General features: G+C 38.6%; 1 protein-coding gene across 1 annotated transcript in view; it reads right to left on the bottom strand.

Moving 5' to 3' along the window:
* Mycbp2 (MYC binding protein 2) overlaps positions 1-16,472 on the bottom strand; it is a 343,026-nt gene that overhangs the window by 4,010 nt on the left and 322,544 nt on the right. Inside the window, 10 exon segments of the mRNA XM_029558112.1 lie at positions 1,789-1,954; positions 2,509-2,616; positions 4,923-5,065; positions 5,067-5,076; positions 6,342-6,449; positions 7,030-7,218; positions 7,921-8,024; positions 10,321-10,453; positions 10,800-10,928; positions 12,568-12,669. Coding sequence (XP_029413972.1) covers positions 1,789-1,954; positions 2,509-2,616; positions 4,923-5,065; positions 5,067-5,076; positions 6,342-6,449; positions 7,030-7,218; positions 7,921-8,024; positions 10,321-10,453; positions 10,800-10,928; positions 12,568-12,669 — 1,192 coding nt within the window.

Here is a 16,472-nt window from a genome sequence, read left to right as displayed (position 1 = left end):
GTCTTCTGCAAGAACAACCAGTGTTCTTAACCTCTGAGCCATCTCTCCAGCCCCTGTTGTTTGTTTGTTTTTTTTTTTTGAGACAGGGTCTCCCTGTAGCCCCAGCTGGTCTGGAACACCCTATGTAGACCAGGCTGGCATCAATCTTACAGAGATCCACCTGCCTCTGCCTCTGCCTCTGCCTCTGGGATTAAAGGTGTGAGCCACCATGCCTGGCTATTTCAGTTTCTTGATTTCTACTCATTTACATACTAAATATAACAATTAGTAGAGTTGAAGGTGGTTAGAGAATCACTCCTTCTGGTCCACTGTTTTCAATAGTTAATCAATTCAATTTTACTCTTTCATGTCTCTTTTCCAATATTTCTTTATGCAAATACAATGAGCATATACTCTCATTTTCCGCTTTCTTCCAGAAGGCAGGACAGTACACATACTGATCTATAATTTATTTCTTTCATCTAATTATGTCATAAAGATCTACCCACATCAGTACAAAGAAACTCCATTCTTCTTTTTTAAAAACTGATAGTGTTTAGTATTATTAACCCACTCCCTTGCTGGACAGTAGTATTATTTACAAGCCTTTATTATTATATGCAATGCTGTAATGAATGTCCTTGTGTATTTGCACTTTTAAATTTTCCTCCTTTGAGCAGGCATACCCCAGAACTGGGACCGCTGAAGGGCAGTGAATCTGAGGGGTGCTACCACATTGCTTTCAAGGGGACCTGCCACTTAAAGTCTGACAAGCTATAGGTGGGAGGGTGTGCTTCCAAGCTCTAAGAGAACTATACACTGTCTACATGTGTTTATACTAACTACTGACATAGCTTGCAGAAAATCTCCTCTTGGACTCATTTGCCTCTCCCTATACTCTCACTTTTATTAAGTCTGCTATTTACTTCACTGTATGAGTTTCTTGACATCTTCCAATTTTCCTCAGACTTTTTTGGGTTTCACACTCCTTTTTCTCAGCCTGACTTCCACAGATGGTCAGTCTCCCGAATTCTTGGTGGTTTCTTTAATTTCCTTGGCTTTCTAGCGTTCATTACACTGCCACTTCTCAGACATTGCGTATCAAATCCGCTCTTAATCTTCTTAAGCAAAAACAAAAACTCACAAGTTAGGCCTGGTGGGTGAAGCCTATAATCTCAACTGCTCAGGAAGCTAAGGTAGGAGAACTGCAAGTTCACGTCCTGCTTGGGTTACAGGGCGAGTTCAGGCCAGCCTAGGGAACTTACTTAGACCTGTCTCAAAACAAACAACAAACCAACGGTTTGGACTATATGTTTAGTGGTGCAAGGCCCTGGGTTCAATCTATAGTCCAGTAGGGGGGAGGGAGAGAAGATAGACCTGAGAGAGGAGAGAGGGGGGGGAAAGGGAAGGAGAGAGGGGAAAGAGAGACAGAAAGAGAGGGACAGGGGGAGAGGAGAGAAAGAAAAATAATCTTAAAAATTAAAAATTTAGATGGTTCTGTGATTAATTAAAAAATAAATCAAACTTCACATGGCTTTTTTTTCCTGGCAGCAATCTTTTTACTAACTCTCAGTAGACTTCATTCTCGTTTCTCAAAAGATGTGCTCCACCAGAGGTCCTTATTCTTGATGTTGGCCTGAACTTCCTACTTCACCAGAAGCTGTAAATTGACAATGTATTAATCTGTCTTGATTTTAGGATAGTTTGAGTTGGGTTTCCATCATCTGAAACAGAGTTCTCAAATAATCTTTAAATTAAAATAGACATTACATAGACTACAACTGTGATCTTCAAATACTGAAAACATACCTGCAGGACAGTGAGGGAGCTCCTCCTTAGGAATGCTAGTCATTCTCTGAAAATCATCATGACAAGCATTACAGAAATGTGTTGTTCCAAAACAGAAAAAGACAGCCACTGAACAGCAGTAGCGACATTTATACTCCAAGAAGTCTGTTCCATGTTTGGGACACATCTACAGCAAAAGAAAAGACAAGCACAAAATTACAGCACTTAAGATATCCATATGCATAGCTCATTAGTCAATACTTTGAGAGCTCATGTAGCTCTGAAATCTGACTGAAAAACTAATGGTATGTTGATTTAAAAAAGATCTGATCAGAGCCCCAAGTTCTTGCTTAATTTCTCCCATAGCCTATCTAACTTGGTAAACAAAGTAATTTCCTTGTCAAAGTTTATTAGGCTGATAAGTTGCACATTAATATTTTACCTATCTTTCCATCTTCTAATTACTGAAGATTTCATTAAAGATTAGAAAACCTAAAAGTCTGAGTACAAGCTTAAGAACATAAAGTAAGTAAATTTATTCCTTGCTTAATATGGTAATCATTTCATGGAAATAAACTGTATAATGAAAATATCGAAAAGAAGTAATACAGATGAACCAATTTCGAAAACTATATACAATCCTGACAAATATCAGAAAATGTTAGGGGAAAATCCTGGATAATCAGTCTTATTAATTGAAAGTCAGACACTGTCTAATGTCTAATAAAATGTTTTGCCTACCTGAGCTCTGGACACATCAGAACATGCACCACAGATGAGCTCTCGAGGGTCATAATCATCTCCTTGTCCAGCTTCAGCATCACAGCGAGCTTCGCCACCAAAATATGCCTATGGAGAAACCATGTTTACATGAAACCCTGGCACGGGAGACACAGGTCAAGGCCTGTCTGTGAGCCAATGAAAGCCTGCCCATACTGACAACTATAGGGTCAATCAGGATAAGAAATAAAGCTATTTCAATGCTGAAATGGATTCATGCTTTTAGGAGAGTCCAAAAAACTGTGGTGTCAAAGGAAAATGATGAGAGGAGATAAAGTATTCCAATCAAGTATGAGGAATAAAATAAAGTAGTAAATAGAAACTATGCTCTTTCAGGGCAAAGTTGGAGTTTTTCTCATTTTGAAATATTAAACAACATATTCCCTTTTACTACCTAAAATATACATATCAATTCCTAGGTCATAATAATACCTAAGAAAATATACCAGACATAAATTAGTACAGAATTGTAATTCTAAGTATAATGAAAAAGGAAAAGTAAACTAATTTAAGCATCTTATGAGCACACAATTTTCAAAAAGAAATTTAGTAATTATATGCAGAATAATGCTCATATTTATGTCTATACTATATTCAAAAGGTTAATAATATCTAATATAGACATTGGAATAAACAAAAATATCATGACTATTTTTATTTGTTTTGGGCACAAAAAAAATGAGGCCAAGAAATTGGGACAATTTGCATGCATATTATGTCCACAGTCTAAAAGCTAAATCAAGTCAAGAATAAACAAGCTGAGTCAATATAAATCTATCATCTGTAATAGAAAAACAGGTCAAAAGACAGGCTCCATTGATGCAGTTTATAAATGGTCTTCCATCAGCTAAATATGGCATTACAAGAATTTCAACTTATCCCAGGACAATTTGTTTATTCTACCTGTTTTAGTTTTCTATCTTAGGACTTGCTAAACATTTGATTGTTACCCCAGTGGTAGCACAATATTCATTTGTGATGTTTGGCACAGTAATCATATATAAATAATATTGTTCATAACAATATAGGTTTTACAAATGTATATTCTTGGTACTTCCTTGGGTACATATGTGTTTGTCTGCCTGTCTGGCTATGTATGCATCTGTTTAGCACTCTATTCATTATCTTTATTTTCTTTATTACATTGCAGTAGTAACACATCGTTCATTCAATCATTCATTCATCCATCCATTCATTCATTCATTCATTCATTCTCTAACTCAGTATTCTAGTATTGACTAAGTGCCAAGTACTGGAGATAGAAGTGGGGAAAAAAGGAGCTTATCAAATGGAGAGACAAATGAACCAATAAAAATAATGTAAGTTAGGTGCTATAACTGATGTATGCAAGGTAACAAAAACTGTATGGTAGAGGTGAGCACATTACAAAGGAGGTAAAACCTGAGCTGAATTCTCAAGTAGGGTGAGATGGATTTGGCTACACATTTGAGAGCAGGTGTCTGTAGGAACGAGAATGGCAGTGAGGGTATGAGGTACAGCAGGGGTAGAGAATATTCCATGAGGAGAAGCAACTTGTGCACTGGCATGGGGCTATCAGAGGAGGAACAAGCATGGTTGAGTTTGGGGAAATGACTGTTGCAGCACAGAGTGTAAAGCATAGATGAGACTGAAGAGGGAGACAGGGCTAAAGATTAGGAGCACAAGGATGACTCAGATTTGAGACTTACAAATACTAATCATAGTGGCAGTGTAAGGGATGGAATGGGAGTTTAGGTATGCCACATAAAAGCTCAGTAAAAAGGCTACTATAATTACAAAAGAAAACAGTTGCTCAAGATGCAAAAGAAAACAAGACTCAGAAATGTGTAGACAGAATTAACAGGACTTTGTAAACAATACAGATTACAGACTGGGGGAAATGAAAGTTGACATATATAAGACGTGAACACCGAAGTTATCTGCAAGAAATTCAGCTGTCTGGTAACTGAATCTTTGAAAATTTGGAAGTTCATAATGGTATAAGTAGTATGAAAAAGGCATGAAAGTACCATAGGTCACTCAAAATTAGGAGGGATAGTATAATAAATAAGCTATGTAGCAAACAAGAGTCACAGAGGCATTGGTTAACAGAGTGCATTAGATAAGTTAATTATGAGTAATAGGAGGCTATTACTGATGGGGAAGTATCTTTTGTACAGAAATACAACAGGCTTTAGAAAAATGAGTTCATTAAGAAAAAAGTATTTCTCCCAATTAAGTAAATTATTTCAATTTGAAACACTGCCCCAAGACTTTTCATTTCTTATTTCAGGCTTAAGATTTAAGAATAATTACAAGTGAGTATACAATTCAACTTCTTAATTATATAGGTAATTTCTAATTCTTAAAACTCTTTAGAGTAACTTGTCGCATACCTTTCTGCATTTGTAGCAAACATAATATGCATATCTATTCATGGCATACCCAGCTGGATCATTATAAAACCTGACACCAGGAGTTGTGATAGCTTCACTTTTATGTAGACCTTCATATTCCAATCTCATTAAGGCTTTTCTTATTAATTTTGTTCTGAAATAAAAGAATATTCTTTAATGAAAGTATTAATTAATTCAATAAATATTTAGTGTGTATTCAAGTGCTAACTACTGTACCAGGAGATAACCAGTTAGAGAAACCCATTCTCTATAAGAACTAGATAAAAATAATCCTGTAAAGTCCTCAAAAACTTCTACTTTGCCAAGAGTGGGGACGATGGGAGAAATAAAAATTTTATTTTTTGTCTTCATATTTCCTGAGTTTGAAATAACTCTCCATCATCCTTAGCTGTTCTAGGAATAAACGTCACCTTGCTGCCACAGATAGGACACATAACCTCTGTGGGTGGGTTGAGTGGGTTTTGTTTTTTTTGTGGATGGGGCAGAATGTCAAGTGACAGAGATGAGCAGTATTTTCTATGCCATCTTCATGTACCTAATCCACATGACTTTTTTCTGTGGCAATTTGAGAAAGGAGAACAAAACACTAACATTTTTGATTACTCCATAGCTCAATGATTGGGCTAAGTCATTTCACATGAAACCTATTGCAACAGCCTGTAAATAGGAAGATGAAAGAACTAGGGAAAACTTAAGAGACCAAAAATGAGCGAAAAACTGATGGGGAAGACACTGTCACATTCTTTAACAAAAATATTTTATTAATCATTATTAGCTTGCCTAAGCAATTCCCTACTTTGCTTACTACTTTTATAGAAATGTACCAAAATGCTAAAAATTTTCTTATTTTAACTAGCTGTAGAAGCATCTGTTCTAAAGATTTCATTCTTTAAAAGATATCCATCCAGACCCACAAGCACCAGAGGGCCCATTTCCTGTCAGACAGTCATTCATGGCCATGCCAATCTGTCGTAACTCTCAGTGGGTCTAAAATAGTGATGCTTGCAACAGCAATAATTAATGATGCTTAAATGACTTTTTTTTCTCATGTTGTATCGTTGTATATTTAATTCAACTTAGCCAACTTTTAGTGGAAAATTAGCTGACAACTGCTGGGTTTTTTTTATTTGTTTTTTGCCATTTCAAGGTTTAAAGATAGGCAAACATTCTACCACTGAGCTATATCTCTGATCCAAGAATGACTATTTTTGAAAAGTGCTATAGCAGCTAGACCTTATAGCATTTTCAGGTACACTTGGAGGAGGATGACAGAAACTAATGGGGGCTAAGGGCAAAAAACAAATGAGAAGACACTAAGATATGCAGGTGCCTATTTATTTGAGATGAAAATAAAGAGGAAAAGAAAAAAGAGTAGGCAATTTCATATTCTTTCCACACCTTGCAAATGGGACATGATATAAATCCAAAGGTTATCCTTGGACCAAGCCATCTGTTTTCCAAAACTCGCCGACAGCACTGTAAGTGGAATACATGACTGCAGTCCAGCTTAAAGAAAGAAACAAGAAGGGCGTTAAAAGCAGTAATGAACACTTGATTAACTGGGAGACTCCAGTCAGAGCTATGCAAAGCAGGCAAGAGAAATGAAATTATTCTATTAGTTATATAGAAAGAGACTACTGATTTGAAGATAACATTTTTTTGAGGATATTCATTATCTTAGAGTCAATTAAAAGGATTGAAAATACACATAAATGTCAAAAACTAAAAAAAAATCCCTTTTAGCAAATATAGTGATAACTTCTATTATGCATTGAAGTATATGTTGCTACTTATAGTTACATAATGCCATAATGTATTCTGTATATCAGAAATTAAGAAGAGATTAGGTACTTGGTAAACTAGTAATTTCCCTCTTCTAAACTTTTTATATATAGTTGGACCCACAGAATGAAAATAAGCAGAGCACGAAGTAAAGGACTAGCTTCTCAATACTAATGAATAAACATATGGTAACAGGACATTTTTGCTTTGTGGTCTAAAGAAGCTTTTAATCATCTTTTTATTTGAAGAATATATCTACATTTCCCTATGTTAAAATGCAGACACATCTAAAAGCAAAGGCAACCTGAATGGCTGGTGCTGCAGAGAGGGCTTCAGTGAAGCAGATCATGCACATGTCATCAGCATCTTGTTTTAGTGTTGTGGCGTTCTTATCACAGCCGTGCAGACAGGGCAAACAATGTTCTTCGTTTTTAACACCTCCACATGGATGTCCACAAGGATGTGTCTTACTACAGGCTATCCTAGCATATTCCTATTGAAGATGAGTACAATGGCATACCATGATTAAAGAGGACATTTGCCCCACAGTTAGACTTACATTATTTTCCCAAAACTACTTTCCCACTGGAAATATCTATTACAGTAAAGCAATGATAATTATTCTTATGCTTTGAAGATAAAATAGGATTAAAAGTTTGTTTTCTTTTAATGTACTTTTAATGTAATTAAAGGATTTCATTCCATATAAAGAAAGTGCTGATAAAAAGAGAATTATGATTTTAATCTATTTGTCATTAGGCAGAGATATGAAGCAAAAATTTTTGATGTAGAATTTCCCAATCATCAGCCTCCTTTGCCAAAATAGGAGTCAAACAGAAACAAAATCCCAGGTGTCTCTCACTATCTGAAGACCACCCAAACTGAAAAGCATGAAATATGTATACACATGTCCAGGACTTAAAAACTCCTAGATACTGGAAATTTATTTTAGGCAAATAAATGAATAAATGTAAAGGAACTGTGGTCAGATATTTTAACTGCTTTCAGCAAAAATTAAATACTGTTGTTGTGGATAAAAAACACAAAAAGTCATGTTTGGGCTATGATACAGCATTAAAGGTTTTAAAAGGAAAACTACTAAAGTGGAACTACGCTCCTGCTTACAGGAAATAAAGTGTTTTGTGGGATATACCTATTTTTCCATGGGCTGTCTGACTTCTAACTATATACTTACCTGGCAGTCTGTATCAGAACAGACACTGCCTACAGCAGACAGCTCAGTTCCAGTTCTGGATCCACAGAAGCGGCATGCCTCTGAGCTGCTTGTGGTGGGTTTACCTGGGTTCAAGCAGAAGACAATCTTCCTTAAGGGTATGTTTTTTTATATTGTAAAAGAACTAATTTTGAAAGAGCAAACCAGATTTGTATTAGTTACTAAGCTGCCCTAATTTGAAAGTAAATAATCACAAAAGGGAGAAGAAACTAAAGATATATTTAAACAAATAAACTCTTGGTTGGTTTATCTTCTTTTTTAGTAGACGAAACAGACTAGACATCTAGTGAAGTTAGCAGACTGAGTAGACACAGGACACCCATCACTCAAAACATTTGACACTAGATTAATGTACTAATTAAAAAATTAAAATACACAGAATAAAAGGGCAGCTTTGAGTATTTTAATATAAAAGACTGTATGACACAGGACAAAATCTATGTCTTGATTACAAAACCTGAAAAACAGGAAAATGTATGCAAGGAGCTCAGCAGTTTCAAAAGGAACATAAATATGTTTGAAATAATTAAAGAAGGAATAGAATCCATTAAAACAAGGGCAGAACAGGAAAAAGAAAATACAAACATAAAAAAGGCTCACTTAAAAAATATTTATTATTTTGATTTTTTAAATTAATTTTTTTGGGGGGTCTTTTTTGAGACAGGGTCTCCCTGTAGCCCCAGCTGGCCTGGACTCACTATGTAGACCAGGCTGGCCTTGAACTCACAGAGATCCCCCTGCCTCTGCCTCCCAAGTGCTGGGATTAAAGGCATGCACTACCATGCCCGGACACATATTATGTGTATGTATTGCCTGCATGTAGGTAAGTGCACCTGTGTCATGCAATACCTGCGGAGTACAGAAGAGGCTGTCTGATCCCCTGGAACTGGAGTTATAGACAGTTGTCAGCTGCTATGTGGGTTCTGGGATTCAAACCCGGATCTTCTACAAGAACAGCCAATGTTCTTAACCACTGAGCCATCTCTCCAGCCCACAAGCTCACTTTTAAATATGAGTGCACACATTCTAGTATCAATCTATTGAATTTATAAATAATTATAGAAAAATATTTTTTGAAAAAGATGGTCTACATCATTAATACAAAGATGGTTCAACATTGCATTTATTAATATTATATACAGTACTGACAAATTATAGAAGAAAAATAAATCAGCTATGAGAAAAAAGCCTTTTTAAAAATATTTTATTATTTTTATTTTATGTGTATTAGTGTATTGCCTGCATGTATGTGAGTGCACCTGTGTTGTGCAATGCTGTGGAGGTCAGAAGAGAGATTCGGATTCCCCTGGAACTGGAGTTAAGGACGGTTCATAGCTGCCATGTGGGTTCTGGCAATCGAACCCGGGTCTTCTGCAAGAGCAGTCAGTACTCTTAACTGCTGAGCCATCTCTCCAGAGAAAAAAGGCCTTTTTATATTACAAAATTCTTATATTAATATTCTTATACCATGAATGCCACTTATATTTCTTTTTAACTTGTTCAAATTTACATCAAAGTCCAACATGAGAAGTTTGTCAGTAGGACAAATGGCAGACAGGAGCTGTGCTGAAAACTGAAAACTTGTAGTTTTGCTGTGACATTAAGCTAATAATATATAAGATTTCATTGTATAAAAAGGTAAAATGAAAACTGTCTTAGAGATAAAGGTATAGTAAACATACATAAATTATTATTATTTTTTGTCTTTTTGAGACAGGGTCTCCCTGTCGCCCCAGCTGTCCTGGAACTCACTGTGTAGACCAGGCTGGCCTAGAACTCACAAAGATCCACCTGCCTCTGCCTCCTAAGTGCTGGGATTAAAGACGTGCGCCACCATGCCCGGTTTACATAAATTATTTTTAAAGTAATTCCTATTCACCTTTGCTAATTATTACATTATCAGTGGAAAAGCACCATTCAGAAAACCCTGAGAAGGAATAAGTCTATAAAAAAATCTAAAATTGGCACAAAATCTTCCAATGTCATAGTTAAAATAGACCTTAGTGATTACACAGCACAGAAATTTTATCTGTAGCAGCTTTAATAGGATGCTCACTTATAAAAATATAAGGAGAGTATCAACTGCTTTACTTTACAAATGAGAGTAATGGGGTCCAGAGAGGCTGACTGATGGTCACACAGATGGCAAGTGGCAAACTGGGTTTCCTGACATTTAATCTGACACAGAGCACAGTCTGTGTCTACTAAATATATATAGACAGTGGTCAAACGCTGTCATTAAGCATTACAATATCACTCAATTATTCAGATGAGCTGGACTAGTATCTAATTTAGTCATAATCTATAGACATGATTCATCCTCTTTTTTGAGGTATGACTCAACTTTTAATTATTTTTTACCTGTGTGTTCTCGGAATTCCACCATTGCCTTCATTGTTTTAGAATCTGCTAACGCCATCAACCAAAACAATTTGGTTCTACCACAGCCTTCGTGAAGGTCAACCTTTATGGCTTCTTCTTCTTCTTTGAAAACCTATTTTTTCATTAAAAAAAGAGGAAAAATAAATGTGCTTTTTTTTAGAAGAAGCAAAAGTTTAATTATTCAGTAACAATATTCTTTATGAGGTATTATAAGTTCTAGATATTTCTAATGTTCAATCTTCACAGTGGCTCCATTTATATAAATGTAAAAACTAAGTCTTGGGAAAGTTAAGCAATTTCTTCAGTTTATAGGTGGTAAGTGAGACAGCTAGGAACACAACTAAGGCCATTAACTCCAAAGCCCACTCCCTCAACCCCATTTATTCCTACATTTATTTCAGAATTCTTCTCATGTTCCAGATCCTGATCTGGGTGGGTATGAAGACAGAAATCTTTACCTGTCTTTGATGAGTTTTAGTTCGTCGATGAAGATGAAGGAATCTGTCACAGTCAGTACATAGATTTCCACAGATGTTGCATAAAATGATAGCTGCAGTTTCACCATCATCATGGTTATCACACATAGGCTGGAACAAGATATTGTCACATGCTACATAAGATGCACAAAAGACCCTCAAACATGCAAACTGAATGTAACTAATGTATTTATGACAGTGGTCTATTAAGATTTTTAGAATCTGAATGCTAAACAGAAATATGGCAAGTATACTGAACTATAAAAATCTGTCAAAACTATTCAGTAAGATTAATATACTATGTATGGTCAATGGTTTAAAAACAAGAACATGTATACTTTGTTTAGTGACTTAATATTCTCCCAATTATATATCTAAATATTCTATATGATAAATGAGAACAGTTCATTTTTAAAACTTGAACAGTAATAAGAAAATGGTGAAAGGGCCTCTACTTCTCTTTCAATGACCCTAAAGATGCCCACAACCTACTCTGAGTACACTTGTGAAGGGTTATGTCATATTGCTCCTCTTACTGCTTTACTTCCTTTCTGTCATAAGAATAATCACATTTTAGCACAAAATCCAGACACAGAATCAGTTGGGCTTCAAATTTTGATATGATGTAAACATGACTCAGAGGAGAAAGCTTTTTTATATAATTAAATAAAACTCTCCGAAGTTTCTAATAAGTTATGGTGCGTGTCGCTTGACCCCCGGCGTGGTGTGTGCGGGCACCCTGGGGTCTCCGCCACACCTGGCTAATCCCGGCGTGAGTCTGGCTGCAGGCGATGTGGGGAGCGCGCCTGGGCTCCCGGGCGCACTCACTCTGGATGTGGCCCAGGGTCAGGTGTACGTGCACTCTCCCGCCGTGGTTCTGGTCCCGCTGGCTAGCTAGCGGCTGGCGGGCCTGGCCGGCTGCGCCTCTCTGGAGACGGCAGGTGTAAAGACTTCTCTGATGCTGGCTGTAGCTGATAGCTACACACTTCTCTGGAGCGGAGAGCTTCTTCTGCTACTAGAGTATTATCTAGTCGGGATTCCGCCTCTTTTACACCCTTATGCCCTTCCTCAGGATTGCGGAGTCCTGGCCAGTGAACTCCACAGGGAAGAAACACGGAGGCGGCGAAAGCTAGGATATCCGTGGGTCGGTAACGGAGAGTGCTGCTCTCCGGTGAGATCAGGTCGCCGGTAGTAAGACACAGGACTCAAGGCACGGCTTAGTCTGTGTTTACTGCTTTATTGTATCTCTGCTCCTTGCTGTCCAGCTCTCTGCTGATCCAGCTTTCTGGGACCCAGTCTCTGGCCTGATCTCCCAGTCTCTGGCCTGATCTCCGGGTCTCAGTCTCTGACCTGATCTCCGACTATTAAGAGAAGACTAGCATATTTATATACCATGGGGGAGAAGGCATGGTATCTTTTCAGAGCCAAAGGCCATGTTTATGTCAGGGCATTTGTGGCGGCCACTTCAAAGGGAGAGACAGGAAAGATGCCAGAAAGCATCTTGCTATGAAAAGGAGCCCGCAGCACATTCCCCGAGCTGCATGAGCTGTCCGGTGTGAAGGGGCTTCGACTTTTGCATAACAGAGGTCTCCCAACAATAAGTGAAGTAGGTCTGTGAGGTGAACTTGGCCAATTTGGACATAATAGAGTTTAACTAATTATAAGCATTGACCTGCTGCTTTTCATTCCAACCTAGCACTAACTATAAAGAAAGCAAAGAAAAGTTGTTATAAAACAATTTTGATCTTACCATTTGTTTTTGTTGTCCATCCTTTCCCATCCATCTCCCTGAGGAGAGGCGATCTACATGGTCCTGATCAAGAACACAGAGTGATGCCAGAGCAAGCCAGAGCTGTTGAAAAGAAAGGCTATTATGTTACTGAATTTTGGGATACACTTATGAAATGCTCACTGTCTGGCATAGATAACAGCTCACTAAATGCTGGCTCATGTTTTCCTACTGTGGCATCTGGATACAAGATTGTTGCCATATATGAAATGCACACAGTCATTTTTGATAAAATGACTACTTTTATGATGAACCACTCTTATTTTCTACCTGATATAAAACTGTCCTTTATGGAATTAATAGGAATAAATTTCCATATTAATAGTTACTGTATTAATGTCTATTGTGTATTTTCTCAGTCCCACGAATAGCTGGGTATGGATTAAATTATTCTACATAATAAAAGTTCTTTAGAAATTTCTGTTCCCTCAAAGGTCCTACTTGGTACACTTTATCATAAATTAGCCTAAAAAACTGGGGTGGGAACCAGGTGTGGTGGCGCATACCTTTAATTCTAGCACTTGGGAGGCAGAGATGCCCGATCTCTGTGACATTGAGGCCAACCTGGTCTACACAGTGAGTTCCAGGCCAGTTATGGCTACAAGGATACCCTGCCTCAAAAAAACAAGGACCAAAAAACTTGGGGTGGGGAGATGGCTCAGAAGGCTGTGCAAATGTGAGGACTTCTCATTAGAACTCATGTAAAGCCGGGTACCATAGTATGCATCTGTAATTGCAGTGCTCCTAGGGCAAGATGGGAAGTAGAGACAAGGGAAGAAGCTCCTGGGCCAGCTAGCCTGGCATTTGCAGTGAACAATAATGAGACTCTCCTGGAAACAAAATGGAAGATGGAGTGCAATGGCTGAGGTTGTCTCTGACCTCTATATAGGTACCCCAGCACACATGTGCCCACACTCATGTGTGCCCATGTGCACACACACACACACACACACTTATACATACATAAAGTTTAATAGTTTAACATTTCTGAGGGCTATAAAGGATAAGCTTTAGTTTTATACAGAATCATAAACTCATTCATTAATGAAAAATCAGAAAATTTTTTAACTAGCCCAACTCTAAGAAGTATGTGAATATTACTGGAGATGGAGGACAAGAGACTGTAAACAGGGACAGAAAAAGAGAATGCACGTAAGAGACAAGAGAATGAAAAATCAAAGAACTCATGAATGGTAGAAAAGGAGAAATGCTTGCTAGCTTGGTGTAGTGGCGCACGCCTTTAATCCCAGCATGGGGGAGGCAGAGGCAGGCAGATCTCTGTGAGTTCAATGCCAGCCTGGTCTACATAGTGAGTTCCAGGACAGCTGGAGTTACAGGGAGACCCTGTCTCAAAAAGACAAAAAAAAAAAAAAAAGCTTGCTGTAAGTATCACAGTCATTAGCAAGACTCTGCCTTAAGGAAGTATAATTTATCTTCCTTTACAGACTTCTTGAGGATTAACCTAAATGATTTCTATTAGTTTTTATTTCTTCCTAATGTCACTTGGCCCTACCTCAAATCTCTTTTGGAGTTACATGACACATGAAACCTGGCAGGTTAAAAATCGACTCCAGATGTCTCATCTAAAGAATGCAATTCCAGGGGATGGATAGATGGCTCAATGGCTAAGACTGCTTGCTGTTCCAGCAGAGGATTTGGGTTCAGTTCCCAGCACCCATATGGCAACTCACAATCATCTGTAAATCCAGTTTCAGGGGATTTGACTTTCTTTTCTGGTCTCTGAGGGCACTGCATGCACATGGTACACTTACTATATGCAGGCAAAACACTCATAAACATAAACTGTAAACAAATTATAAAAAAAGAATGCAATCCCATTTCCTCAAAAATTTGACCTTATCTAAAACTGGCGAGTACTCTGCATTTTAAAAATCAAGACCTGTCTCTCTCTGGGGTAAGTCAACTGGGCCCTCCGCACCTTGGCTCCCCCAGCCTCACTCACCCTCCATTTCCCCCACCAGACTGTCCTCCTAGCCTGGGTCCTGTCCCATTCCTTGTCTTGGCCCCCAGACACCTGGGGAACCACCACTGCTTCTTCCTGTTCCTGTGCATCCAGAGCAACTCAGTTCCTTCCAGGTCCCCAGGAGCACTGCTTCTGGGCCTGGCCCTCCCTCACCTCCCTCTGCTTCCCTGGGCCTGCAGGACACTCAGGCCTCCCTCCAACCCCACAGGCTTCTCTCTTCAGGGTAAGCCGATTGGGCCCTCCGCACCTTGACTCCCCCAGCCTCACTCACCCTCCCATCTCCCCAGCCTTTCTCTCCTCCTAGCCTGGGTCCTGTCCCATTCCTTGTCTTGGCACTCCAGACACCTGGGGAAACACCACTGCTTCTTCCTGATCCTTTGGATCCACAGCAACACAGTTCCTTCTCTGGTCCCCAGGGGCACTCTGGGCCTGGCCCTGCCCTCACCTCCCTCTACCTCCCTGGGTCAGCACAACCCACCAGCCTCTTTCCTGGACTTCAGGGCTGACCTTTCCTTTTACTGGTCCTTTGCATCAAGACCAACGCAGCACCTCAGTGCAGTCCCGAGGGGCCCTTGGGGCTGCCTCCCACCCCCCATCTTCCTTTGCATCTCTGGGTGGCACAGCCACCAGCTGCCCTAGACCAGCATCTTTCCAGGGCCCAGCTCCTAGGCTGGTCCAACCCCCAAATTGCTGAGGCCAAAATCTACCCTGGAGGGATGCAGACCTTAGGAGAAAGCCTGAGAGCATCTGATCATCATCTGACTTGGGCCTCTGTGGGAACTCCTGAAGAAAAAAGCAATCTGGCTACTCCAATATAAAATCAAAAGAGAGAACTGGAAGCTTAGAGGAACCAGCCTTTCATGCCCAAAAAGTAAACCACAAAGACACAAAGTTCACAAAAAGAAGTAGACGTAAACTTGAAGGCTTGAGTCTCACACAAGAATCAGAAACTACAAAAGAAATTCACATGTCAAAATCACAGAGAAAAAATAACATGAAAAACCAAAATAACATATCCCCGCTAAATACCATACAATGAGAATACAATGAGAACCCCCTAGAGATAATGCAGGACATGGAACTCAAAAGAACAATTAAAAACATGATGAAAGAATTCAGTGAATTTAAAGAACACAAAAAAAAAGAAATCAAAGAACCGAAGGAAGATAGGGATAAACTTCTGAATTCATTCAGAAAAGAGTTAGAAATATTGAAGAATACTCAGACTGAAATGAAGAAGGAAGTGAAACACTCAGTAAGCCAATTAGAAATGACATGAAAGCCTCACCAATAGGATGAATGAACTGGAAAATAGAGTATCAAGACAGGAAGACAAAGTGGATGAACTAGACCACTCAAGCAAAGATTATGAAAAATTTAAGAAATCACAAGAATAGAATATGCAGGAATTGTGTGACACCATAAAAAGACCAAACTTACGAATAATAGGCATAAAGGAAGGAGAAGCATCCCAGGAAAATGGCATAGTACAGATCTTCCACAGAATTGAGGAAGACAATTTCTCAAAATTAAAGAAAAACATGCCCATACAAATACAAGAAGCATATAGAACACCAAACAGACAGGACCAGAAAAGAAACTCTTCATGGCACATCATAGTAAAAACACTAAATGTACAAAACAAAGAGACAATACTGAAAGCTGCAAAAGAGAAACAACAAGTCACATATGAAGGAAAACCCATTAGGATTATAGCTGACTTTTGAGTGCAAACTATGAAAGCCAGAAGAGGCTGGACCAAAATATTCCTAGTTTTAAATGACCACAGATGCCAACCCAGATTGCTATGCCCAGCCAAAATGTCTATTATAGTCGAAGGGGAAAGAAAAATCTTCCATGACATAAATAGGCTGAAAGAATT

This window comes from Nannospalax galili, unplaced genomic scaffold, assembly GCF_000622305.1.
Source record: "Nannospalax galili isolate Female #2095 unplaced genomic scaffold, S.galili_v1.0 scaffold408, whole genome shotgun sequence".
Lineage (NCBI taxonomy): Eukaryota > Metazoa > Chordata > Mammalia > Rodentia > Spalacidae > Nannospalax > Nannospalax galili.
The sequence above is the reverse complement of the archived record's forward strand: the minus strand, read 5'-3'. Positions and strand labels throughout refer to the sequence as shown.